The sequence below is a fragment of the Kwoniella newhampshirensis genome, chromosome 5, assembly GCF_039105145.1.
Source record: "Kwoniella newhampshirensis strain CBS 13917 chromosome 5, whole genome shotgun sequence".
NCBI lineage: Eukaryota > Fungi > Basidiomycota > Tremellomycetes > Tremellales > Cryptococcaceae > Kwoniella > Kwoniella newhampshirensis.
In genome coordinates, this window is record NC_089959.1 from 1,231,242 (window position 1) to 1,257,384 (window position 26,143).

The window sequence follows — 26,143 nt, forward strand, 5'->3', positions numbered from 1 at the left end:
GGCGTGACAGGGCGAACAAGGGGAGCAGGTACTACACTGGGGAAGGGGGAGGAGGAGGGGGGGAGGGACAAGGGGGCCAAGGGGGAACAAGAAGAAGCAGTTGCTGTGGTGAGAGAAATACGTGCCGAACGAGGAGAGGAAGGTGTCATCAAGGGGGGGGGAATACAAATAACATACTTGAAACTAGAGAGAGAGGCACACACGACCCCGATACCCACCCCTCGTGTTGCGGCCATGATGAACTGCTTTTGATTTTCATCCCAACTCGCAATCAAAACCATCGGCACCACCATAGCAGTCAATTCACAAAAACCAAATACACCCGTAGCGGTAGTCATCACAACGATGATGATGCTGATGATGATCTTTGTCTCTCTTTGTTAGTCATACTACTACTCATCACTCGGCCTTGCTCCTCCTTTCTTTCTTTGTTTCTCTTACTTCTGGTTTCTCACCCCGCCCTCTGCTTTCCTTTCCTTCTCTTTTCTTCGCACAACCATCGCAGCCATCCCTTTCTCATCGCTCGTTCAACAAATCGCATTATCGCATTGAAATACCTCTCCTCCCACTTCCTTTTCCATTCCTCTCGTCCCCCTTTGTTTGGTCCTTCAAGTTCCCACATCCCATCGTATTCTCTCTTCGCGTTTCCATCGCATCGCAGAGAACATCCCAGCATCCAACACCGAACCCTGATCGTATCGATACCCGGCATCATTCCAATCCATCATCATATAACGTTCTCTTGATCAACCCACCGTCGTCGCACAAAGAGCTACCATTGGTAAGTTTTGCCTGTGAATTCTCCCGACGATTCCCTTTGACTGACTTTGCATACCCCAGAATGCCTTTCCATCCTGCGGGATCGCATTCCGATACCGATGGTCGCCTCCCCACGAACACTCATCGCATCTTGGCGGCCGATGGTGATTACGGCTCGTCAGATGGTCACGGACGAGGACATTCGCACGAGCACCGATTGGGACGTGGTCCGTTAGGATCCCCATCGTCTTCGAACTCGTCCTCTGATCAATTCCGATATTCTGGTCACTCTTTCACCCTTTCCCCCGAAGATCCGTACGGACGACATCGGCACTTGCATCAATCACAACATGATCCGAATATACGTCCGCCCGCTCAACTGGGCAGCCCATCCGACGAATATCGATCCAGCACGACTAGAAGAGGCCGGGGTGAAGATACACTCACGGTCCGCAGACGAGAAGCGAATCGACTGGCCGCTCAACGGTTTAGAAGTAGAAAGAAGGGATACCAGGACAGTTTGGAGGAAAGGGTCAAGGACCTGGAACAGGAAAAAGACGTCTTGCTGCGCCAACTCGACGAGCTAGCACAGATCTCAAAAGCATCCCCTTCGTTACAGGGTCGTCCATCTGCACTACGACTACAACATGACGATTATCGTGGCGAAAAACCATGGGGAGTGGATGGCGTGTCCAACGCTCGACAGGGCAGCAGCTCTCAACGACCAATGTCTCCAGAACGTCGCGAGCCTCCAGTTGATGTTGATGTACGCATTGCCGCGCTCGAATCAGCGAACAGACGCTTACAGGATGAAGTCCGGGGAGTCACCGACGAGAATGAACGGTTGCGATCAGAATTAAGACGATGGCAGGACTGGGACAGACAGGGACGGACTGAACAAGCCCGTCGCAAAGAGCAGCCCGATGGCGAAGATGTTAGTTTTTCCTTCCTTCACATCGAGGCCCGTGCTGACGATAGGTTGCAGCTCACCCACTATCCGCGATCGAATCTACCCTCCCTAGACTTGGCTCCGCTGGGCAGCTCCGCATACCCGACACCGGCATCATTCTCGACGTCCTCGCCACACAACCCCTTGACTAAAGTGGAACGCTCCGAGTCGTACGCTCAACGTCCAGGTCAAGGTCATTCACTGGCGGATGGCAAATCGCCGGGCTATCATCAATTGCCCCCTCTTCGTCTGCCACCCATTCGTACTGCCATCCCATCCCCAGACGGTCATGCGCACGGCCCACCACCTTTCCCCTCACCTTCATTTCCACCCCTTCGCTCTAGTTATGATTCTGGACCTGGACCTAGTTCATCAGGATCATCGAACGTCGATCGCAAGCGATGACGCCTTCAGAGTACACAATCATTTCTGGGAATCATCTAGAAAAGCGCGTTTACTCGCTGGAACACCACCTAAGCCATCCGGAGGTTTGTTTTCTGAGAACTCATCGTGCTCGTGGAAGCACAGGTCAACATGTCTGATCCCGGGGTAGTATGAGTCACTAGCAGCTATGCATCATCATTCGCATGTCATGTTTGTCAAACCTTGAGAGCATGGAGAGAATATGTCATGTTTTTACCAGGTCTGCGTGCGAAATCGAGCAGCAGCAGTATGCCTCTTTCGGTGCTTCCAGTCGTATGAAAATGACAGAAGGGCCCCGCAGGGAAATGGTTTCCTTAAGAGTAGTTGTAACAGGTGAAATACCGTATCATGCTTCTCTACTCTTCGATCACCACGACTGGTACTGCACACCATGGATCTCGCAGCTCAAGAGAACAGCAAAAGAGCGAGTAGATGTACGTGGTCACTATGCGCCCTTCCGTAGGATTGCTCTCGCTGACAGCACTGGACCAGGGATCAAGGGCGTCAAAGTCGGAGAGGGTACTTTTGCAAATGTCTATAAGGGTGAGCTGCTCCTGTGTAACGAATCAGTCGCGGTCGATTCGCTAACACGGATTGGACAGGTGAGGAGAAGGCGACACAGCGCAAAGGTGAGCCTTGTTCTGGAACTTGAGTATGGGCGGAGGGAATCCTGACATTCATGAATCTCAGTCGCTATCAAGAAGATCAAAGTCGGGGAGATGAAGGATGGTCTGGATATGACCGCTTTGAGAGAGGTCAAGTTCTTACAAGAACTACAACATCCGAATATCATCGCGGTGAGTCTGGGTAATCGGAAAACATGGTCTTTTCTCGATAGCCTGTAATCATCTATCTTGCTGACAGCCACTCGCTTCATACGTAGTTACTCGACGTCTTTTCGGTCAAACAGAACATCAACCTGGTCCTCGAATTCCTCGATACAGATCTCGAAGCGGTGATTAGGGACAAGGCTCTCATATTCCAGAATGCAGATATTAAGAGCTGGATGGCTATGTCGTTGAGAGGGCTGGAATATATACATCGAAATGGTGTTTTGCATCGAGTGGGTTCGACTCTCTGGTCCTGCCTGCACCATCCTGACCCGCTTCACCAAGACCTGCTTCCACGTCCAATGACACGCCTGTGCTCTCGCTGATACTACCTGACCCAGGATCTCAAGCCGAACAACTTGTTGATCGCTGCCAATGGAGAGCTGAAAATAGCGGATTTCGGTTTGGCCAGAGAGTTCGGAGACGCAGGGAGCAAGATGACCTGTCAGGTCATCACCCGGTGAGTCGGGAGCCATCATCGGTCTTACAGGTGACCTTATTCATACAATTTCGGGACCAGATGGTACCGTCCTCCAGAGCTTTTGTACGGGTCACGCTTCTACTCCACAACTGTGGACATGTGGTCGATGGGGACCATCTTCGTCGAGCTGATCCTTAGAGTTCCCTTTTTGGCCGGCGAAACCGACATCGATCAACTGAAGAAGACTTTCCATGCGATGGGTACGCCAACGGAACAGGACTGGCCAGTGAGTCGTGCTCAGCAATCACACTTGGACCGCAGCACTGACATGCCATTTGCTTAGGGCCACACACAACTCCCCGACTACCACGAGCTTGGATCATATCCCAAGAACCCATGGTGGAACATGATCTCTTCAATAGGTAAAGAAGGGCAGGACCTAGCTAGGGAGATGTTGAGATATGACCCTCCCACTAGACCTTCTGCGAAACAGGTAGGCGGGCAGTCGATCTGGAGGAAAAATGAAGGGTACTGATACGTGGATAGGCCTTGCAACATCGCTTCTTCTCTTCCTATCCACGACCGACGCCTCCCATCGCCTTGCCCAAACCCCTAGCAGAGCTCCGACCACGCGCGTTGGCACCTGACGAAACGAAGGGCAAGCCGTTCTTGGGTTCAGAGGGTGGCAGCGGGGCGATGAAGCGGAAGGCCGAGTCGCCTCAAATAGGTCGAAATGTAGCGAGAAAACTGGTTTTTGCATGACCTTCTAGGGCAGTAAATATGTACCAGCTGTTGTATGCATATATGTGATTGAACATACACAACATGTCTAACTGTTTACCCACCCGTGCTGAATGTACAGCCTTGGCAGGAGTTGTCACGCGCGCCTAATGGGTGTCGGTGACAAATCGCTGCCTCCGTGAGCGGGCGTGACTAGTCTCCTCTCTCACGCAGGACCTCGGCTCGGTCACTACCATTTCCAACAACATTTCACAAATCAACAGTCACTTCTCGCTCATCATCTCACACTCATCATGGCCATATTCAACAGAAAAAACAAGGCCAAGGCAGCGGACATCGATAACAATGGTGATGCGGCACCCACAGAGAAGGAGAAAGTGAAATGGTCGAAGAGACCAGCCAGTGAGTCACATCTCTGACAAATCGGTCATATCGGTCACAACAATAACAACGACGACGACGACGACCATGAAATGAAAACGACAAGCAACTTCCCTGATGATCTCAATAACTGACAGTCGCTTGCCCCGATTCTAGATACCGCATTCAAGCAACAACGACTCAAGGCATGGCAGCCTATCCTCACACCCAAAGCTGTGCTTCCAACACTGTTTATCATCGGTCTCATCTTCGCTCCGATAGGTGCTTTGATCGTGTGGGGTAGCGGAAAGGTGACCACAATCACTCTCGACTATACACAATGCGATGCGAGTGCACCGACGGATGGATCGTTTGCAGTTATGCCAAGCAGCGCGTACGGATGTGAGTGGCTTCATCCATAGCAGCGTAAAAGTAGCTTGTTTGCTTACTCTCCTTGGCCATAGATGATCTGAAATCCTCGTCTCCAATCAGCGCGTCGTCAATCTCCGCACCGACCTGGTCTTTCAGCAATGATACCTCGAGGTCAATCGGCGAACAGGCCAGATGCGAGATCGAATTCGAGGCGCCGTACGACCTGGGTAAGTCGCGTCTCTCGTCTTAACGCCTGTATAATGCATCACAATGCTCACTCTGTCTATGATCAGGCCCCGGTGTTTTCTTGTACTACAAGTTGACAAATTAGTGAGTAGACACACGCTGTCTACAGACCGACGCGTTGTGCTGATCTAGTTTTTGGTGAAATAGTTACCAAAATCACCGTCGTTATGTGCAGAGTCTCGACTCGAGTCAGTTGAAGGGAGATTACCGTTCCGCGTACGTGTGTCCCAGCCGTTGGAAAAATCTGGGAGACGCGATGCTCAAGGCATAGCTCCTCGGCAGATCTGACATCGACAGTGGTGACTGTAAGCCCATCACATCAAGCGGTGGCAAGCCTTACTACCCATGCGGTTTGATCGCCAACAGTGTTTTCAACGGTTTGTGATCTTCTCATGATTCTCGATGAGAGATCTGACTGACCGTGTTGCTTGTCGAACAGACACGTTCCCCCAATTCGTCATGCTCAACCCGCAGAGTAAGCCGCCCCGCGGTTGAGATCACCTTCGTCCTCAGCTGACCCATTGCACCTAGATGGGGCTCAAAATCAGACTTACAACTTCACCGATTCTGGAATCGCTTGGGGAGGTATTGCCAAGAACTATGTCGAGACACCAGGTTATGGTTCCCCTTCAGACGTCCTACCGCCTCCCAATTGGCATCTCAAATATCCTAATGGATACTCCGAGTTCCCCAACCTTCGCGCGGACGAGCACTTCCAGATTTGGATGAGAGTAGCTGCTCTCCCGACCTTCAGGAAGTTATGGGCGCGAAATGACCACGAGGTCATGACTCAGGGCAGGTACAGAGTGGTTGCGAACATGAGTGAGTCATCCGTCCGTTCGTCGTAATATACACATGTGAAGCTGATGGACCAATATCAACAGACTATCCCGTAAAACAGTTCTCAGGGACAAAATCCATCGTGATTTCGACGGTATCATGGATCGGAGGCAAGCAACCTTTCCTCGGTTGGGCGTACATCGCTGCAGCTATCCTGTGTGTCGTCCTTGCCCTGGCCGGCTTGATCAGACATCTCGTCAAGCCAAGGAAGTTGGGAGACATGACTCGTGAGTGTGGCTAAATGGGGCCTATTTCAGACCGCTGTGCTGATGGCACCAATCCCACTCAGTCTTATCTTGGAACCAACCCAACACGATTGGACGTTAGAGACTGGTGTCTACGAGATGTGATTGCCGATGGATCGCGGAGGAGCTCGTACTGTACTTCTTATACCGTTCCGAAAATCTTCCAACATACCTAGAGTAATGCAGGGATCCCGCTGCATGGTTGTGAAGTATAGACTAGACTCTAGTACCACATTGACACGCTCCAACCTGGACCTTCGCCCTCCCCTTTCATCGCATGCCACCATCCAGGGGGCATGACCATGAGATCTCCCGGTTGTAACACAGCTTCCAGACTTACCGGCCAAACATGTTCGTAGAAGTCTGGATACCCGTTTTTGAGCATAGATTCGAAAGAGTCGTAGTCGTGAGACAAGGGTCGCAACAAGGGTATTTTGGAAGTATTGGTCATGTATTTCTCTGCAAGACCGTCTTCCTCGTCTTCCACCGCCGCAGCACGATCTGGCGCAAGATCGGGTTCAGATACGGAAGAAGTGTCGTGGGCCGATGTCGTGGTGGAACCATAGGCGTTCATGTATGGGCTGGAAGAAGGCGCTGCGAGCCATACTCTCTTCTGACCCAACACTTGGGCATAGCAATTGTAGTATGGATCCTGGGAGGTTTCGCCTACATGATAAGCTTGTATTTCCACGCTATAATTGATAGGAAAGAGCTCAAGACAGGAAAAAGGAAGTCAAGGAATCACTAACTCACAGTATGCGCAGGACTGACAATCTCACCACCACCACTTCCTATCCAGACGTTCACGATCACCCCATCATCTGTCCCTGGTGGTTCATACGATGGAATGCTAGGAGGGACAGGGGGGTTGGACCAGACGTAATCTGGATAAGAGATATCTTTCGCCAGATCTGGAAACTGATCGAACAGTCCATATTGAGCGAGATAAAGCGGAGCGTCATCATCGTCGTCGTTGTCGTTCGACCCCGCTTCGTCCTCAGCCAGATCCTCATCCTCATCCGACTTCTTTGCGTCTCGTACGTCTGCGCCACCGTTTTCATCATCCTTCAATGGAATCACGAACCCAGCTCGTCGTAAAAACCGCTCGAGAGGGATGATCTTCTGACCCCAATGCGAATCATCGTACGCCCTCCCAATCTCGACCGGCACGACCCTGCCCTGTCCCGCCTGTGCGAGGAGATACTCGGCAGATCTCCATCGTCCGAGAGCAGGCCAATGAGATCCGAACGCGAACTGTGCATCGGACGAATACCCACGTATGATGAAAGGATGGTCGATGTGACTCGCCAGGTATTTGGTGACGGAAGGTGGACCGTCCAGTACAGGGATCGGATTTGGAGCGTACAGGAGTCGAGAGGAGAGGGGCGGTTCGATGCGAGGACGCTTGGCAGGCCGTTCTGCGCTGTCCGACGCTGTGTGGGATGACGAAGAAGAGGAGGGCGACAGCGAAGAGGAAGTGTGTCCGTTGAACCCGACCCTTTGTATCTCCTTGATGACATGCTGAATCCAACCTGATCTCTTCTCGCCAATCCCGCCCGCAACGATGATAGCCATATCCAACCTCCTCACACTCTCCAACCAGAACTTGCTCGAACCGTCTTCAGGACCATCGCTCAGTATGAGATCGCTCAGACTGAGCAAGAGTGAAGTGTCCGTGTAGAGGCGGAGCCAATGTCGGGGGACCAAGTTGAATGGGATTGAATTGATACTTTCGGAAGCTAGCGTGAAGAGCGTCTTCAGGCCGATCCTGATCTCGAAGTGCGATAGGGAGATCGGACTGCTGGAAGAGGATCTGAACCCAGATATCTCGGTATCGTCTGTCGATGGAATGTGGTCACAAAGTGCTCGGGTGGATCGGGTCAGAACGGTGAGGACAGCTGGACCACATGCCGCTATGTCTGTGTACCGGTCATATCGTCAATAATGCTCGGCATTCACGGATTTATTGTCAACGACACCCACCTCGCGCAGTCTGCAGCTGCCCATCCAGATACTCATCTCGCAGGATTCGAATGATCTCATGGCTTTTCTTATTCATCAAGGGACGTTTTGAGGTGCAATGTGAAGAATACAATTGATTATTCTGCAGCGAGACTGATTTTTCACCAGTGTAATGTTTTCATGTGGCGGCTCATTGCATCTTTGACCGTTTTCTCATCTCTCAGCATCTATGGCTCGATACAAATCCCTTTATCCGGCAAACAATCGGATGATCAAGTACATTGTAGAACAGATGAATCGGAACAGGGACATGCCAGCGACAAAGACTGGATGGAGTTCATCAGCACTGCCCACGGACCATATGCACTCTGACACCCAACTGACCTAGGATGATCAGCATGTAGATCCCTGTGCGGGAATCGCCAGAACCGTCAAAGGTGGATGAAGTGTTGCCTGACAAGATGAGACTCGCAAGAAGGGCATTAGAGAGAGACCAAAAGAGGAGTAGCTGGGAGTGACTTTGTCAGCTCCCGATTCCTGTCTTCACGGCGATGGGATCTTACATTAGTTCGGAAGTTTGCCTGCAAGGTCGCGGCGATTGCGTTAGTATTGCATCTGAACTCTCCGTCTGCATGACTCACATATATGTCTTTTTGCTCCTGCTCCGACAAACCCGCCTTCTTTGGCTCACATTCATCGTCCACCCTAGCCCGCTTTAACCTGATGTTGTCCAGAGCGTCTTGGTATGCGATATCGATGTCCTGCTGAGCAGAGACGAGCTCTACCTCGACATGCTTGCCTACTCCGTGAACTGCTCCAAGATCACTTTCTTGTGCGGCATCTGAGCCTTTGGTCCCCCACGATAAGTCGTGTCTATGGACTTCGTCAGATGATTCGCACACCCTCGTTCCGATAAGCCACATACAGGTTGGAATACGCATACTATGTGGATTGAAATCAGCGGTGCTCATGTGCAGTAGTGAATGCGAGAGAACTCACAGCATTGAGCTGAAACGTGGCGAGGCGAGGTTAGATCAAGTCAGCCATGGTCGAAGTCGATTCAAACTATACTTACGACATTGACATAGGCTAGACCAGAGTATCAGCTCACTGTTCAGTTACTCCATGTGCAAAGACGCTCACTTGGTGAGAAGAGGATGTACTGGACGAAACAAGTCAAGATATGCCTGCCAAAGTCAATCAGCGCTATGTCTCAGGGCCCCGGAGCTAGTCTCACCAGGGATCCAGCGCTAGCAAGCTGGAAACAATGAATACACCGTAGGTCGAAATCACGGATACAACCATGCGCGCATAGACTGGGCTATCGAAGTTCTTGATAGCTTGGATAGTACAGAGCACAGCGCAGACCAGCATACTGTCGTCACGATGAGCATCAGTGGTCAGCAAGGGTCGAGAATGTGGAGCAAGCACAGCAGACTGACTATGTTGTAAGGAGGGCAAAGAAGTAGATTGTCGACTTGTACTTCCATGGCGATCTAAAATATGAATCAGTACGTTTGCGCTCGTACTACATCAATACCCTTTCGGGCACTCACCCTTGTGGTCTATTTCCCATTCCGAAGATGAAGCAAGCAACTAAAGCTCCTAGATAACCATACTGATACTGTCAGTGGCGGAGCCGGGATTGGAGACATACCTGTGCGATTTTGTTGAGGATATTGATGTGAGGAACATTGAACGACGTGCTCTCCAGGGCGCTTGTGAGGATGACCTGTATGACGCGTGAGTGATGCCGTCTGAGGAGGACGCCGCACGCTTACAAAGAAGATGTAGAAATTGGCGAGCGCGAACCACGAGAAGACAAGGTTTAGAGCGTTGTAGACGGACTCAAGCATCAGTCCCAATTTCCGTATGAGCGAGTGATCTGACCGCCAAATTTGGGCGACATGGATGAGTGAGTAGACCTATCGGCTCATCAGTAGATTACCAGGTGTGTGCAGAAGTATTACTAACAGCTGCGAAGAACGATCCATTCAACCATCTATGACGGCTGATCAGCTTCTCACATCTAACATGACCTCGACGGTGTCTTACCGTCTTCGCTGAGCGATGAACTCAGGAATGGTATCAGGACAATCTGTTTCCCCGACCGCTGATTTGACAAATTTCAACACCCAGTTTGCCTTCTTCTTAGCCACAATCTCGAAGCATAGGATTCGATCTTCGGCCAAATACTAGATGACAACAGTTTAGACAACGAGCCGGAGTTAAGCCAAAAACGTACCCTGCAAGATATGTGTCAGCTGTGTGATTGCTTGGCGTGACTGTAGTTCACTCACATGTTCGCCGTGAATGTGTCCGCTTTACCAGTATGCAGATTCTCACCCTGGAAGTAGGAGGCGAGAGGTCCTGTCCCATCTGCATTGTTTTGTAATGCAATCCACTGTCATGAAAAGCACAGTCAATGTGTGCACGCTGTATGACTGTTCCCACTCACTCTATAAGCCGAGAAGGCTCCTGGAAGGACGGTACAATAGCCGAACAAACTTTCCAGAGGCTTATCCAGGATGTTGGACCTGATGGGCAAGCAATCAGTCCCAGCAGCTACAAGCACGCTCAACAGTCGTACATTTTGTATTCAAAACATTGAGCAGCAACTGAAGCGCGTTCATGTCAGCGCGGATCTGATGAGCAGAAATGTGTCAAGCTCACCAAGGGGATTCAATAGACCCCTCCATGTCTTGCCTTTGAAAGTCGCGATCTCTCCACAAGCACCTCCCACATTGGAGTTGAGATCGAACGCTTTCCACAAGTAGTACAAGGATTTCGTTTCCGGACGAGTACCAACGTCCAGAAGAATGCAAACATTTGGCTACGAGTCTCGCCAACTTTCAGCTTGATCTTTTTCTAGCCATTGGTTGAAGAACGCACCGAGAGCAGAGGGGCGAAGGCATTGAAGAACCAGCGGTGTGAGTTGATTTTCTTGGCCTGTGCGACATTCTTGTCAGCGAAAGCTTGTGCCCTCAGATCTCCAGCCTCACATTCTTCTCCTTAAGACAGAAGATTATCTGACATGGTACAATGCCCTTGTCGGGGTATTTGAAGTGTAGGTCTGCGTCTAAGGCGAAGCTAGTTGTGTATTCGAAGACGTGTGCGGTGACTGGTCGGTCCTTGACCATGTTGGTCATTGCACCTGCCGAGTGGTCAGTAAATGGTCGGTAACCGAGTATGTGCCGCCCACCTTCTTGGAAGACACCCAAAGCTGCTAGACAATCAAGCACTCGCGGATTGACAGCTTTTCTACCATCCGCAACGATACATACGACGACCTACACATGGACTGGTGAGCTCAGCAATGCTACGTTGAGGCTCTAGTAACCCACCTTCTGCCAACCGTCTTTGCCCCACACTCGAGAGTTCTTCCTCCCACACAGATGAGCGATGTTCTTCATGACACCGTACAGAGTGCGACAGAAGAGCTCGGCATTCTCGTTGTACATCGTGATGACAATGAATAGTTCGGTTTGACGAGGTGGATCGAATGTGTTTTGCCGTAGCCGAAGACCGGATGTCGGGAAGCCATCAGGATCAGTAGTCACAGCGGTATACCTGCGAAGCGTTAGACATATGAACACAGTCCATTACAAGATCACCTACCTGGTGCTTTTCTGCTCTTCGACACCTTTCACTGGTAGGAACTGAGCCAGTCTTGTCGGGATCGGCATGTCCACAGCAAAGAACCCATTGTCATCGAGAGTGGCGGTCTGCTTGATACGTCTGTGTCCAGCTGCGTTGTGTGTTCTTCTGCCCACCCGACCTGTAGGAGCAGGGCCAAAGTGCTGGGTATTGGAAGCGGCCATGTCCCCGTCTTCGAAGGTCGACGTAGTGGGCCCTCGAACATGGATGGCAGGAACACCTGAGCCACGGAACGGAGGTAACGACAAGTCTCCGTCCTCAGCTCCAGAGGTGAAACCTAGAGAAGAAAGCTTCTCGTTCCATCCCTTCTCGTCCACTGCTTCGGCTCGACGATCTTCCTCCGCCAGTAAAGCCTTCTCCACATCTTGGTCCGCACCATATCCGTATGCTTTGTGATGGTTCTGATCGAAGCTCTCGTCCAGCCCAGGAGAAGGGGAACGTGACATCTCCCGTTCATATCGAGGCACTTGACCGGTCGCGAATCGTACTGTATTTGATTGTGTGAATCCGATCGCTAGGTTGGGATGATTCGGGTCCGGTGGTGGAAGGTACGATGGAAGGGGTTGTCCATAGCCTGGCACGGTATTCTGTCTCGGGTCGGGCACGTTCTCTCCTCTTGACCGAGCAAGGGCGGCCTCGAAGAATGGCAAGCGCGATGGTGTGGGTAGTGGCTGAGCTACGGGGGCGTTGATCCGAGTAGGAGGAGGTGATGCGTATGGCGGATCGTAGGCAGGAGTATACATGACGGTCGAGGCCGGCCCTGATGGTCCATAGGACAAGGCGCGAGCATTGGCGAATGGGTCGGGAGATCTTTGTGTGTCATAAGGAGGAGCAGGGGAATTTTGTCGTGATGTTTGGCCAGGATAAGGAGTGTACGAAGATGGTTGATGATCGGAAGCTGACCCAGGAGCTGTTGTCGGAGCGAGACAGGAGTAGGCGTGAGGACTGGGAGGTGGTTTGCGTGATGAGACTGGCATTGTAACGGGTCCACGATACTGTCGGAGTCGGGGAGGAAACAAGGGCTATGTCTCAAACACTGCTTTTTCCAATGATGGTAGATGGGCCGAGGGGATGGAAGGGATATGACTATACACAGGGAGAGGATGATGGGGATATGTCACGGACGAGTTGGAAAGCTGAGTGAAAAGATGTGTGATGGTAGCAGAGCAAAAGATGTCATGTCGCAGTCTGTTCTAGGGCTGGCTTGGTACCAAAGTAGATGGATGCTAGAGGGATGTTTACACCTTTTGACTTTGTGTGATCATTTACGTAATAGCCCTTCTTCCTCTGAGCCAAACAAAAGATGAGTGTGGAAAAACAGCCACGTAACCGGGGATGCTTTGGCTTTTTTGATGCCACTCTTTGAATGTTTCTCTCATTTTGTGGACAACCCTCAGCTACGTCATTGTCAAACTCTGCTCCTGTATTGCTCTTCTCGGCTGTAAGGGTGAGATTATGGGACAGGGGAAGGGGGAAGGGGGGAGAGGGGAGGGAAAGTATGCCATCACCTGATGTAATCGAGAAACCGGCGCCAGAGTAGAGAGACACACAGAGAAAGAGAGAGAGAGTGTGTGTGTGTGTGTCTGTGTCATATAAACAGGAGGCAAAAGTCTGCAGAAGTGAATACATTCCCCCTTCTTTGTCTTCACCATACGCTTATCTACCATCACAACGATAACAACAACAACAGCACATCACACTAGACATGTCTCCTTTACCCGAGGTCCTCTTCGACGTCGCCAGGAACCCCTTCCTTGCAGGTAAGTCAAGCTGGCCAGCCCCCTGTCCCTGCTCTTGGCCTCCCGCTTTTGATCGTTGTTCCGGCACCTGTACTCATGCATACCTATTCAGTCGGTCTCCCTATCGGTCTCGGAGCTCTCAGTGGCTATGTCACAGGTCAGAGCACAAAGAGCAACTGGTTCAAGGTGGGTGTGGCACATGCTGGCACTTTCACGCGTCACTGACAAACCTCCACCCCCCTCCCCAAAGACCTTGACCCCGCCTCCCGGAAACCCTCCTCGAGAGGCATTCGGACCCGTGAGTCAATGGCCACGTCGAAACCATGGCTGACAAATCTAGGTCTGGACCATCCTCTACGGTCTCATGGGTTATGCGTCTCACTTGACCGTCCGAGCCTTTGACGCCGCTGTCACCCCCGGCGGAACGTAAGTCTCTGACCGCTTTTGGTCACCAAGGACATTGCTAACTCCCGCCTATCTTCAGAGCCCAAGCCGACCAAGCTCTCCAGCTCTACTACGGCCAGCTGTTGATCAACATCTTGTATATGCCCGTCTTCTTCGTCGCAAAGCAAAAAGAAGCTGGCCTTGCACACCTTCTCGCCTTGACCGGGACGGTCACCGCGATGACGGTCAAGATGCACGGGTTGAGCACCCCCTTCTCGACCACTTGGTTCTTGGCCCCTTACTGTGCTTGGCTCGGTTACGGTGAGTTCTGGGTGGTATCTCCCTCATGTTACAAGGCTGACATGCACTTCTCCAGCCACCTACCTGAACGGCGGCTACGTCTTCCTCAACCGGTAAGTCGCCAGCGTGAACAAAAGAAGACGGAAGGTCTGCCACTAATGTCAAAATCATCACTGTTTCCAGTGACCGCAAGTAAACGCGCGCCGTCTCGCCAAGGACGAGCTTCGGAGGTAGTGCAGAGCCAAGGAGTATGTAGCTATATGTACATGTGTCTGAGAATAGTGTCATGAATCCTAACTGGATGAGAGGAGCAAATGTCGGTCCCAGGACACACATCACGGGTACCGCCGCGTCATGTTGTACGGTGTCTAACCCCTAAATCCCTGAAAGTGGGTGACCGACATGATTTCGAGTTGGATTTTTATCACTTTTCACTTAACTTACCATCCATCACGACCTTTTGCACCACTCAAATCACATCTATCGCAGGTCCATGAGGCATGATACCTTCGTGGACGTGTTTGGTAGATTGGTTCCTGCAAAGAGAGACGAAATCGATGAACCAAAATGTCCAAGTCAACCTTTGATCCCCACTCAAACTACCCTCCTTCCCCTCCGCCTTCGCGACCGTCTTCATCAAGAGCCCCCCGTCCACCACCTCTTCGTGTGAATACCCACACCCTTCCATCAAGCTCGTCAATACGCTCAGCTGGTCATTCTCCCGCTCGACCCGGCTTCGCCTACAATCTCCCTCCATCACTGGATTCCCCGACCAGTATCGTCCCATCACGAGCGCGTCCCGGCGGGCTAGCGGGGATAGCAGCAAGCAGTACAGGCGAAGGTCCCTCTCGTATGAGATCACCTCCGGTGACTCCAGGATCTAGAGCACCATCGAGACATAGTCAATGGACGCGTCGTAATTCCAATGATCCGGCTTTGCAGCCACCGACGATCAGACGGGGCTCGGAACACAGTCAGACTCGGTCAAGACGAGATGGATCAACTAATAGTCCTCCGCTGGGAAGCATATACAGTGGACGTGAAGGATCTGGTCACCCCAGAGTTGAAGGTGTCAGCAATCCCAGTCCCGAAGTGAGTGTCTACCTGACGCATGGCAGAACATGCTGACAAGCACTCAATCCAGGATCTACGGCTGTTCGCGCATCACTGTCGGCAGTTCTACTTTTCTCCTTCACCACCACAAGAGTCATCATCGTACATCTCATCGACTCTGGCCGCTCTTCCACCCTCACATCGCGCAGCGTACACCAGACTCCAATCCTCGCTCCGATCCTTAGCTCACTTGCATCACCTCCGCGTTCGTATATCGTCCTTCCACGCTCTGATCTCCAGTACAATAGCGTCCGCTTCCATCTCGCCATTAGCTCGACAGGATTCGTCAGGGGTGAGAGCGAAAACAGAACGACGGGAAAAAATGAGCAAATTTGTCTCGACCTGGTGTACGAGTAACACGGGTGGAGTCGAACCTTTCTTTCGAGGTTTGTGGGGTTCTCTACGCGCCCAGAGTCGAGGAGAACAAAAGCATGGAGGCGCCGGAGGAAGTAGAGTCGTTTGGGAGATTGATGATGCCGTATTTCTCGAATCCGGGTGAGTCATATCCCCCTTGTCGATTGTCGTTTCGATGAACTGATCGTACACAGCGGCCCCGAATTCATGCACGAGGCTGTGACCATGCTCAAAGGCATCCTCGGTTTCGAAGATCAACCTCTCACGTCGCCACCGAAACTACGACGTATACGTACTATCCCCAGATCATACTCCGGATCTCGTCCACGACGGACGCAGCCGTCTCCTCAAAGGTTGGCTACTACAGACCCACAAGAAGAATTGATGGCGATCCCGACACTACCCCCGCGCAAGATTGATTCGAGATCTCGAGCCATTTCAGATCCTTTCATAGACCCTCGCAACAAGAACAATAACACAACTAAACGTGGACCAGCTCCACCACCTCCACGATCACGTCGAGCTCCTCCAACGATTCCAAATCCGCTACAAACGTCTAGAGAGGGTTCGGACGGACCTCCAACACCAAACGATCCCGATGAACCTTTCCTCTCTTCAAGGACAATCGACGACAAATCTGAAGTGATCGCAAATAGTTTCCGACCATACATCCACTCGGAACGAGTGTCTGACGACAGGGTTCATCTCCTGAGCCAGAGCACCATGAGTGAGAACAGTAAACAGAATTCTGCATACGCGAATGCAGGACGATCAGTTTCAGCTCTGGTGGAAGATGACGAAGACGATCCGACAGAAGATGACATCGCGTTAGAAGAAGCCGACCTCAACAAGCCTCGCTTCAGACTATGGGTATTCCCTGCTCACATCAGCGACCAAGAGGCGGAGTCTCTCATGAGCCTTTTCCCTCGCTTCATCACCAGGAAGGCAGACGTCCGATTTCCCATCGTGAGACCTGGCCGAGGAGTCAAGGCAATGGAGGAGGCCAGATGGGAAGCTATCGCCGTTGGCGTGAATGACCAAGCGATTAGAGTTCCCAAAGTTGAAGTAGAGGACGAAGAGGGAGTCGTCAGGTGCGGGACCGGCAGGATGTGGGTGGGTACAGAACCTAGAAGTAGTGGATGGCAAGGTGGAGGATGGTTCAGGTTCAAAAGGTGGTGGCGCAGACTCTTTGGTGTGGGATGATCCACTTTGACAGTGTCATGCATCATTTCTTTCGTCATTGACGAGCTCTTTTCGCGTCCTGCTCTTCTTCGTGCTCTGATTTGCGCTTCTCGCCTACATTGTCACCTTTTGCGCCCGTCAGCTTGTCCTCCCTCTGCTTGTTCTTAGCCGCTACCAGAGCCCTGAAATCGTCTTGGCCCGCTTGCGTTTGATTTGGTTTGAGAGCTGCCACCGCCGCTGTCGGTCGAGGCTTAGCGATCACCTTGCCTTTTCTGGCTGTTCTGGGTGCAAACATCGTCGACGACTCGGTGACTGCCGCGGCCGATGCGGCTGGAGCAGGCGGTGCAGGCGGTGCCCGTCTGTCTTTCTCCGCGATCGTAATCTCTTGTCCTTCGAAGACGAACGGCTCCGTGCGTAGTAAGAGTTTTCCAGCATCCTACACATCAGCACAAACCACACTGACGGATGACTTACCGCCTGGGATTCAAGTTCTGCAACAGCCTCGCGACTTCTAGCAAACATTTCCAAACGCTTGACCGGGACAAACTTTTCCAAAGCTTGTTGAAGTAGGCCTTCTTGCGCGTTGTCCGGTAAGTTGGACAGACGGACGGAACGCGATCGCTTATCAGCAGCTTCGTCCGGTTTACTGCTTGTCAGCTTCGGATATCCGGCTGGACTCACCGTGCTTGAGGTTTCTTATTCGCATGATTGGGATCACTCATTGTCACTTTCAGATATCTGCCTTGGTATTGAGTTCCGTGCAACGATAAACACGCCTTTGCCTCGGCCTACTATGGTCAGTCAGTCCCAAGCAAGGCAAAACTCACCTCTGTTGCCATTTCCACAAATGCGAATCCCCTGCATTCACGTTTCGCTGCATTCCAACCAAGTTTGAGTTGGCGTATGATCCCATGCTGCTTGATTAGCTGCAAGCATACATTGTCACTCACCTCCTGGAAAATGCCGCGCACGTCCGCTTCGGTGGTTTTGGGATTCAGGCCACCAACAAACAGTGTTGAGTTGGTTGCGTCGCTTCGCTTCGTCTTGACGGAAGGATCTGATATCAGGACTGTGAGACCAAAACCATCGTCTGTCTTGTAACCGTGTAAAACAGTAGCCTCTTGTGCAACGGCCTGGAAATTCAAGTGAGCTGACGAGTTCCATCTCAAAGCGGCACAGGCCATGCACTGACCGGAGATTCCATGGTAATGTAGCAGAATCGACGCGAGTCTGCATACTTGCGACTTGGCCATCGTGTCTGCAAGATACGTCCATACTGACATCTCAGCACCGCTCCGAACACGACTGCTTACCTGTCCGAAAAGGTTTCGAATACCTTCGTCATCCATCTCTCTTGGGAAATTAGTAACAAACAGAGTCGAGCGCCAAAGCATTGATATAGATATCTCGCTCCCTTCGAATTTCCTATGGTCTTTCGCTAGCACTAAGGGAATCGCTTCCGCCTGTCTGAATTCGACCAATGCCGAATCAGAAGTTGCACTGTCGTCTGAAAGGACCATAATCTCCCGAGTCCTCCCACACTGCTGATCAGCTCTGCTCGTCATCCAAGGCTCACCTCTGAGAAGAACGCTTCAATCCGATCTACATTGATGCTTTTGGGCAAGCCACTGACTAGAACAGTTGTGTGTTCTCGATCCCTGCCAAAGATCAGAACCCATACAATGAGAACCACTTACCGTTTCAAACGAGTGTCTTCTTCTTCGATAGCTGGAGCAGCACTTGGTGCAGGCTGTGATGTCGGCTCCGGACCGTCGACGATCATTGGTTGCTCGGCGAGTGCATCTACCGGTGGGGCGAGAGCCACATACTGTTGGTATGATTGGGCTTCGAAGGCGGCCTTCTCTCTTCGCTTTGCCACTTTCTCCTGTTCTCTCTCGATGTGCTGTTTAGCTTCTAGCACAGTGCCTAATTCGCCGTGAACGTTCTCAAACTGTACGAATGCTTCGTAAACAGCCTCTGGCCAGTCAAGATCGTGTCGCTGTATTGACTTGACAAATAAGTCTCGGGCTTGATCGAGAGATCCACGACGACTAGGGATTAGTGCTGATCGCAAATAATAGAGACTCACGTATTGACAGATGTACGCAGGAGGACCATTTGGTATGCGGATGACCTGGCTTTGCTCGGTTTGTCAAGAATCATGAGAGCTTGATCGAGAAATTCTGGTGCTTTTGTCTCCGACTGAACCGTCATCAGTAAGACGCCAGATCTGTTTACAGGACGTACCCATTCTAGCAGGAATTTTTCGAGCTTGAACGTCGTGTCTCCAGGCTTATTCGCTGGATATATCAGCAATGCCGATTGTATTCAAACTCACCTTTTGCGACCATTTCGAGCCCTCGCATAATCGTCGCCATGACAGGGTGGTACGCACCTGGATGGTCAGTCAACCATTATGACATTGACCACCCACCTTGTACTGCCTCGACAAGTTCCACCCGACTCTCGTAAGCTGCGCGACACACAAACAGCTCGACTAAATCTATAGAACGCCCTATCGGGAATTCTAACAGTCCAAGCGCCAGCGCTCGTTCGAAGGTGGTAGTGAGGGCCTTTAGTTCCGCGCCGTTCCGTTCCTACGATATCAGTACAGATTTTATCGCTGTATGACCCACCAGATCGAGCAACTGTCGACACCAGGCATCACCGTTATGGGGACAAGCTCTGATAGCTCTACTTCGTAAAGCACTAGACTCGAGAACTCCCAAGGCATCCTCCTAAGCATCAGCATGGTCTACAGACCGACGCACTCACCGCCCATGACGCATATCGCACCCATATAGTGGCTTCCGCGTCTTTATATGCTCGGATCGCTTCCTCCAATGCTCTCCTCTGGTCCATCAGACCATCCACCTCTGCAATCTCCTCCCTAGGCTTCTGCTTGCCCTTGCCCTTGCTATCTTTCTTCGCCTTGCGGATCGATTCGTTCGTAGCTATCAATGTTGTTTCGGTTCCAGCAGTGATTCTCGCATATTGGGCTACCGTCCTCTCATACACTGCTCGAGTGAGGTCGTGATCAGCCGTGGGAGCCCTTCCGGTACCTCCAGGTTTCAGTCGTTGGTCAGCTTCCCACTGGGAGTATTCGGTCAAGACCTGAGCTCGAGAAGGAAGGTCCGACGAATAGGCCTGGTTCATCAGCATTACGTCAAGTGACGCCCGACCTACAATCTGTGACTCAAAATCCTCCCTTGTCTTGCCATATCGCTTCTCCAATGAGAGCTTTGTCTTGGCGCCTTGAGCAGCTTGTGTAGCTCGCACCAAACGCTGCTCGTATTCTTGTGGACAATGCTCCGAGCAGAATGTCGAATATGCGCTCGAAGTGGCCTCGATGCCTGTTCGTCAGCCAGTGCAATCGACCTGTGACTTACTCAGGTGCGGCACACCCATGCGTTCAAGGTACATTTCATGTATGTGTTCTAATGTGGTCTGTCTAGGTACGATTAGCGCGATCGCAGGGCAGACAACTCACCTATCTGTGGATACCTTCAACTGACTGACTTCCCAGTCTAGCCAAGGCTGCCAGACAGCCTGACTCTCACTCAGTAACCCCTGACTTCTTTGTGAAACCGCTTGTAACATGCTTCGAACCGTATCTGAAGTGAGGAATTCGGCCACCTCCTCGCTTACCGTCAACGTCGGTTCTTCGCCGCCCACTGTCAAGGTAGATCGGGCCGCTTGATGTGACGAGATGACAAATTCGGCATGACGGACCAGTATTGGAAGAGCTGAAGGATGGTCAGAAGGCATTCGAACATGCTGTCGGCCTGGCTCACAGAGGTAATCCTTCTCAGCTTGGTCAAACTTCTCAAGGACGTCAACGAACGAATCGAGACTGAGTTGTCGAGCGTTGTCGATGGTCGTGTTGATGTATGCGAGCCAAGATTCTGGAAAACTTCAGCACGAGACTTCCAAGATAGCAAGGATCACTCACCATCATTCAGCATGATGAGGGATGACAACCTTCCGTATGCATCGAGGACCTCCGCTGTCATGCCCAGTTGGTCCATCAGCCGAATTTGCCGACGGAGCAGCTGGACACTGTCAGGATTCTTCTCCAGATCCACAAGTATTTGTGTGAGTTGCGAAAGGAGATCGTCCACGTCGTTGTCTGCCAAGTCTTCTGCCATGTTGCCTGTGTCTGGTAGGTATATGGGTGAGGAACGGATGATCAGAGGTGCTGCCTCCCATTAGCTTTGATAGATATACAACGAGTGAAGTCGAACCGAAGGGAGAGGACGAGACTGGGTGGGTTTTGAGCAAGGTCACGTGACCTCCTCCCACTGCCCCCTCTCTGACTGACTTCCTTCGGCAACCACGTCGTTTTATATTCAACGTATGTCTGTCATTCACTTCTCTCCATAAGTCAATACAACTCAAAAGGCCGCCTCAACACAAGTAAGCCATCTCGGTCATCGACTCCTGGGAACCGCATCTCATCATGGAGTGAGTGATCGGTAGACTGCAATCCTCCAACCGCATAGCTCAACTTCCTCCTTTCACTCTTTGTGTAGATCGCTCTCCCCGGAATGTACGCCCATGAAGCATCGTTACGACTCGTGCTTCAACCTATGGTTTGAAGGATATCTCCAGCCTGCGCTCGATGCTTCTCGCGCCAACTCATCCTCGACGCCATCTTCCTCCGCCTCATCTTCGACTTTCGTCACCGGATCGGACTCTGCTCCTGTCGCCAATCACCATCATGTTTCCACCACACCGAGCACACAACAAACGAAGCGACCCCTCATAACCAGCTGGGCAAATGCCTTCCCGTCTCGTACCCGCGCGAAAGCTCCCGCCCAAATATCTGGGGCGAGAACGCACGTCGCCCACACGCCAGACTATCCAGACGAGGAGATCGATGTGGAGCCAATCGACACTTCAGGGAAAACGAGAGCTCAGATCAAAGCTGAGGAATATGAGAGAGCGTGCGGCAAGGCGTGGATCGAGTACCAAGCCTGCCTCAAGGCAAGTTATACTTTATCGCCTGGACAGGTGGACTGACAGATAAATTGCAGAAAGCAATCGCGCAAAACGAAAGCTTATCTACTCTGCTTGAGCAAGCCAGAGAAGAACATCCGTTGCGTAGTCAAGATGGATTGGCCGGTACTACATGGGACTCGAAAGCAGACTTCTCCGCTGCTGTCCAGTGATGTATGGCTGCATAGTACACGTATTGCTACCCGACATTCCCGTCCACCTTGGTCAGATATCTATCGACTTATCTCGACCACTCCTCTTGCCGCAAATATAACCCTGCGACTAATCATATAACTATGGTGAAGACACAACCTCTTGGTGCACTGTGATTGTCTCGCGCATAAACCCGAAAGCAACACCGCGCAGGTTTGTTTCCATATGCGGTTCCAGAGCACGCAAGAAAAGGCTGACACAAGGTCTATAATGGCAAAAGCTCCGTTTCACTGACCAGACCTTGGGTCTGCATTGCTTGTAACCATTTTCCAACATAGGGTAATGACTCGTGGTGCCAGGTCTGCTCTACAAGCTGCCGATTAGTCCGAGAGTAAGGGTAAAACCTGTGGAAGATTTTGCCATTGATCAGCCATCAGTCATTCAGCCACCGCGAAACTCACGCGAAGACGCAAAAGTCAGCATGAATGGGTTTTCCTCCTCCCAAAAATACCCCTGATTCCCCTCGCTCATGCCGTTCGCTCAGTAAGATCTCTATCGTTCCCAGCTCCTGGCGTATAGCAGCATATTGCAACATCGTCCAATCTGGATCAGAGTTTAACGCCGTCATCTCGTTCATTTTGCTCTGTCCACATTTAGCCAAGAAGGCTTTCCGGGATGCGACGTCAGCATTTGGCCCTTCAGCCGGAAAACAAGCATAGCTCTACATTGGACATGAGCCGAGCAATCCTTACAGTCGTTTTCAAGACCCTCTCCAGACTCACAGTATGCAGGACGCAGGGTCGAATTGCTGCCGCCAGACTCCTGTCCACCCATTGCTCCACAAAACGAGAGAAGTGGCGTCCCACTTCTCCAGTTCCGGCGTAGATGGACCTGTCCGAAGTGCCATGGTTTGCTTCAAGCTATGTATGCGAGGTGAGCGCGAGACCTTCATCTGAGACCAAGATCAAGACACACCTACGTATTGTGATATGTTGTATGAGTCAAGAAGTATCTGTGTAGCTTCACCGGCTCTTCTAATCTCCAGCGCCTGGATGAGGGAGTCGTCGCCTGCATCAGCTACCCGACTCCATCCAAGCCGCACAGGCTGGATTGACTCACGGGTACGGTCACTTTAGGGAGGCCAAGCTCTTTGGGAAGGATTTCACGCAGCTCATGAAGGGTGATAAACACTGTAGTGTAGGGTACACCCAGAGCTCGAAGGGGCAAAACAGCTTTCCATCCATGAGGCGCAAACGACATAGGTCGCTGGGGATATTGAGACAACAGGTAGAGGGTGAGTGAGACTGCCTCTCCATTGGGACGCGAGTTGGTGAGTGCAGCGGTCATGATGCCTTTTCAACTCCAAACAGGCGCATGGAAGAATCTGGTACGTGTTCTCTATTCATGTCAGAGGTCTAAATGAATCCCAAATCAGTCACGACAAGAAGACTAGGAGGAGAAGCCACGGATCGGATCTCGGATCGATGACCGTATCTTTCCGGCGGATCTCTGCTGTTCCATGTATCTTTTGTTCTTATCATGCTAGTTTTGCATGACTTATCGTGCATGCTCATGCATCGTACATAAGTCAGAAACCTATGTATGATGGCGTTTCATCTCGCTTCGTTCACTGAAGATCGGTCTGGTTTTACTGAATGGCAAATACACTCATTCGGATGCCCACTCGAGTCCCCATCGAAGAGCCGGGGTCCCCCTGGCCATTCCGGAATGATCGAGGCTACGAAATTCCCAACAAACCGTTCGGATCGGTGAGTTGAGTACTGACAAACCTAGCGAGGTTGTTAGAATTATCGCTAACTTGTTCTGTGAACGACCAGTTACGACCCTTGAAAGTCATCGCAATAGGTGCCGGTATCTCGGGAATCTCTTTGGCCCACAGTGTCGACACGGATGGTGATCAGATCGAGCTGCAGATCTATGAGCTAGGTGGTGATGTAAGCAAGAAGCAAGAATACATATTTCAAGCTTGGATGCAGCTCCACGACTGACACTCTGCTTTGGACTGGCAGTATGGTGGTACATGGTACTGGAACAAATACCCTGGTTGTCGGTGCGACATCCCTTCCATAAATTATCAGAGTGAGTTAGTCCCCACGCTGGCAAAGGAGACCAACTGAGACAGCGAGTCGTAGTGTCTTGGTCTCCCAACCCATACTGGAAGGAGTTCTACGCCACTGCAACTGAGATACATGAATACTACCGTGGACTGGTTGAGAAGTGAGTATACCGTTCCCAAACACTGAAGAGCGGATCACTCAGTTTCTACCTCTTGAACAGGTACAATCTGTCCAGGTACTTTAAGCTCCACCATGAGGTCGTCCATGCACAATGGCTACCCGAAGTAAACCAGTGGGAGCTCAACATCCGATCTGACGACGGGGCAGAGTTCACCGACCGTTGTGACGTTTTCATCAATGCTGGTGGGGTTCTGAATGCCTGGAAATGGCCAGATATCAAAGGTCTACACTCTTTCAGGGGCACGTTGTGTCACACAGCGAGATGGCCGGACAATCTAGATCTCAAAGGGAAGCGTGTAGCGATTGTCGGCAGCGGCAGTTCCGGCATTCAGCTTCTTGCCACAGTCCAACCAGACTGTCAGAAGATATACCATTGGATTCGTGAGCGAGATATTCTCACTTCTTTTTTGCAAGGTCAGCTGAATGCTTGGACTTTCTCAGGATCACCCACCTGGATCACTTCGGCATTCGCAGAGAAGTATGCTGGACCCGGGGGCAAGAACTTCCTTTACACGGAAGAACAGAAACAACGATTTGCCGAGAACCCAAAAGAGAGCTTGAAGTATCGGAAGATGATCGAGTCTGAACTGAACCAACGATTCCGCTTCTTGATCAAAGGGACTCCAGAGCAAAATGCCGCGTTGGAAGTAAGTTCTTCGCAGAGTCTTGGTCACCGTACTCATGATGCTCACGGCTATCTCAGTTTGCAGAACGTGACATGAAGACCAGGCTGAAAGGCAATCAACGCTTGATAGACGCCATCGTGCCTACCAAATTCCTGGTAGGATGTCGAAGACCTACCCCTGGAAACGGTTATCTCGAAGCGCTGAATGAGCCCAACATCCAAGTCTACACCCAAATGTTCCAGGAGGTGACCGAGAAAGGGTTCATAGATCACGAAGGGAGCGAAGTCGAAGTCGACGTTTTTGTGTGCGCGACGTGAGTCATGTCACAAACTTGGTATTGCGGGAGTCTCGGGGGACTAAACTTCGTGATCCGCCTTCAAAGGGGCTTCGACACAAGCTTCAAGCCAAGGTTCCCAGTCATAAATGGCAAAGGCGTAAACATCCAAGACATGTGGAATGATTATCCAGTGGACTCTTATCTCTCCATAGCTATCAAAGATACTCCTAACGTGAGTTCATCCAAATTTCGGTGATTCCCCTTTTGATCGATAACGTTGATTCGGATATTGCAGTACTTTATGTACTACGGACCTCATGGTCCAACAGGCCATGGTTCAGGTGCACCTATGATTGAGGCTAGTGAGTTTGATTCTTGACAATGTTGTACTTCCCTTGGTGCTGAAGAAGAATCTGTGTCCATCACAGTGACTCGCTGTTTCATGCAGATGTTGAAGAAGATGCAAAGGGAGAACATCACCAAAATGGAGATATCAGCAGACGCCGTCAAAGACTTCAACGAGCATCGGGAGTTGTACCTCAAGCGCACAGCCTGGTCTGGCACTTGCAGCTCTTGGTTCAAGCCTGGACCATATGCGTCTCCAGTCATGTTCCCCGGCAATCGTGTTCTAATCATCGAGCTTCTCACCAACCCGAGATGGGAAGATTGGAATTATACGTATGGTTACGCGGGTAATCGATTCGGCTACATGGGAAATGGGTTCACCATGCGAGAGCTCGATGGTAGAGGTGAGTGCACGGCAACGGTTGAGGGTGTAATCCTCCTGCTCAAGCAACCTGTGCATCAACCTAGATACGACTTTCTACTACGGCCTTCTGGATGGGAAAGATGAGCAGCCCGACTATGAGGACGTTCGGGCTCGGTACACATTTAACATTCTAGCTGCAGCCAGTCGTCCTTAGGACAGACCTTCTCGGTCATTTTGGCATAGGC

General features: G+C 51.3%; 11 protein-coding genes across 11 annotated transcripts; 7 read left to right on the forward strand and 4 right to left on the reverse strand.

Annotated features, from left to right (window-relative positions):
• Positions 1-841: 841 nt before the first annotated feature.
• Positions 842-2,113, forward strand: IAR55_003015 (uncharacterized protein; the record flags this gene model as incomplete). Its single annotated transcript, XM_066946125.1, has 2 exons — positions 842-1,693; positions 1,745-2,113. 2 exons carry the CDS (start codon positions 842-844, stop codon positions 2,111-2,113), a joined length of 1,221 nt encoding a protein of 406 aa, XP_066803626.1.
• A 409-nt stretch (positions 2,114-2,522) lies between these two features.
• Positions 2,523-4,144, forward strand: IAR55_003016 (uncharacterized protein; the record flags this gene model as incomplete). The annotated part of the gene is made up of 9 exons (XM_066946126.1): positions 2,523-2,565; positions 2,624-2,674; positions 2,734-2,760; positions 2,822-2,928; positions 3,015-3,194; positions 3,303-3,421; positions 3,482-3,668; positions 3,726-3,875; positions 3,929-4,144. 9 exons carry the CDS (start codon positions 2,523-2,525, stop codon positions 4,142-4,144), a joined length of 1,080 nt encoding a protein of 359 aa, XP_066803627.1.
• A 272-nt stretch (positions 4,145-4,416) lies between these two features.
• Positions 4,417-6,268, forward strand: IAR55_003017 (uncharacterized protein; the record flags this gene model as incomplete). Its single annotated transcript, XM_066946127.1, has 10 exons — positions 4,417-4,525; positions 4,661-4,885; positions 4,948-5,082; positions 5,149-5,185; positions 5,249-5,317; positions 5,384-5,478; positions 5,541-5,576; positions 5,633-5,923; positions 5,986-6,168; positions 6,231-6,268. 10 exons carry the CDS (start codon positions 4,417-4,419, stop codon positions 6,266-6,268), a joined length of 1,218 nt encoding a protein of 405 aa, XP_066803628.1.
• Positions 6,269-6,409: 141 nt separating this feature from the next.
• On the reverse strand, positions 6,410-8,245 carry IAR55_003018 (uncharacterized protein; the record flags this gene model as incomplete). Its single annotated transcript, XM_066946128.1, has 4 exons — positions 6,410-6,838; positions 6,940-7,212; positions 7,267-8,105; positions 8,170-8,245. 4 exons carry the CDS (start codon positions 8,243-8,245, stop codon positions 6,410-6,412), a joined length of 1,617 nt encoding a protein of 538 aa, XP_066803629.1.
• A 152-nt stretch (positions 8,246-8,397) lies between these two features.
• On the reverse strand, positions 8,398-12,782 carry IAR55_003019 (uncharacterized protein; the record flags this gene model as incomplete). Its single annotated transcript, XM_066946129.1, has 24 exons — positions 8,398-8,474; positions 8,533-8,656; positions 8,712-8,729; positions 8,790-9,021; positions 9,074-9,090; positions 9,148-9,156; positions 9,224-9,237; positions 9,292-9,335; positions 9,386-9,523; positions 9,591-9,644; positions 9,705-9,766; positions 9,842-9,880; positions 9,930-10,073; positions 10,123-10,150; positions 10,204-10,330; positions 10,495-10,552; positions 10,607-10,685; positions 10,739-10,766; positions 10,822-10,981; positions 11,041-11,097; positions 11,151-11,302; positions 11,351-11,438; positions 11,493-11,718; positions 11,767-12,782. 24 exons carry the CDS (start codon positions 12,780-12,782, stop codon positions 8,398-8,400), a joined length of 2,991 nt encoding a protein of 996 aa, XP_066803630.1.
• Positions 12,783-13,510: 728 nt separating this feature from the next.
• On the forward strand, positions 13,511-14,345 carry IAR55_003020 (uncharacterized protein; the record flags this gene model as incomplete). The annotated part of the gene is made up of 6 exons (XM_066946130.1): positions 13,511-13,565; positions 13,657-13,730; positions 13,795-13,842; positions 13,885-13,970; positions 14,029-14,249; positions 14,305-14,345. 6 exons carry the CDS (start codon positions 13,511-13,513, stop codon positions 14,343-14,345), a joined length of 525 nt encoding a protein of 174 aa, XP_066803631.1.
• A 450-nt stretch (positions 14,346-14,795) lies between these two features.
• Positions 14,796-16,898, forward strand: IAR55_003021 (uncharacterized protein; the record flags this gene model as incomplete). The annotated part of the gene is made up of 3 exons (XM_066946131.1): positions 14,796-15,320; positions 15,373-15,836; positions 15,890-16,898. The coding sequence occupies 3 exons, from the start codon at positions 14,796-14,798 to the stop codon at positions 16,896-16,898; spliced, it is 1,998 nt and encodes a 665-aa protein (XP_066803632.1).
• Positions 16,899-16,932: 34 nt separating this feature from the next.
• On the reverse strand, positions 16,933-21,025 carry IAR55_003022 (uncharacterized protein; the record flags this gene model as incomplete). Its single annotated transcript, XM_066946132.1, has 15 exons — positions 16,933-17,283; positions 17,352-17,523; positions 17,705-17,751; positions 17,828-18,010; positions 18,070-18,135; positions 18,191-18,344; positions 18,575-18,928; positions 19,012-19,079; positions 19,125-19,177; positions 19,312-19,450; positions 19,514-19,615; positions 19,674-20,230; positions 20,393-20,623; positions 20,672-20,782; positions 20,830-21,025. The coding sequence occupies 15 exons, from the start codon at positions 21,023-21,025 to the stop codon at positions 16,933-16,935; spliced, it is 2,784 nt and encodes a 927-aa protein (XP_066803633.1).
• A 311-nt stretch (positions 21,026-21,336) lies between these two features.
• On the forward strand, positions 21,337-22,048 carry IAR55_003023 (uncharacterized protein; the record flags this gene model as incomplete). Its single annotated transcript, XM_066946133.1, has 3 exons — positions 21,337-21,341; positions 21,410-21,863; positions 21,914-22,048. The coding sequence occupies 3 exons, from the start codon at positions 21,337-21,339 to the stop codon at positions 22,046-22,048; spliced, it is 594 nt and encodes a 197-aa protein (XP_066803634.1).
• A 245-nt stretch (positions 22,049-22,293) lies between these two features.
• IAR55_003024 (uncharacterized protein) lies at positions 22,294-23,288 on the reverse strand (the record flags this gene model as incomplete). The annotated part of the gene is made up of 5 exons (XM_066946134.1): positions 22,294-22,432; positions 22,490-22,749; positions 22,811-22,948; positions 23,008-23,076; positions 23,148-23,288. 5 exons carry the CDS (start codon positions 23,286-23,288, stop codon positions 22,294-22,296), a joined length of 747 nt encoding a protein of 248 aa, XP_066803635.1.
• Positions 23,289-23,704: 416 nt separating this feature from the next.
• On the forward strand, positions 23,705-26,112 carry IAR55_003025 (uncharacterized protein; the record flags this gene model as incomplete). Its single annotated transcript, XM_066946135.1, has 11 exons — positions 23,705-23,797; positions 23,867-23,983; positions 24,059-24,128; positions 24,182-24,266; positions 24,327-24,667; positions 24,728-24,933; positions 24,990-25,225; positions 25,295-25,421; positions 25,485-25,551; positions 25,618-25,938; positions 26,003-26,112. The coding sequence occupies 11 exons, from the start codon at positions 23,705-23,707 to the stop codon at positions 26,110-26,112; spliced, it is 1,773 nt and encodes a 590-aa protein (XP_066803636.1).
• Positions 26,113-26,143: the final 31 nt, after the last annotated feature.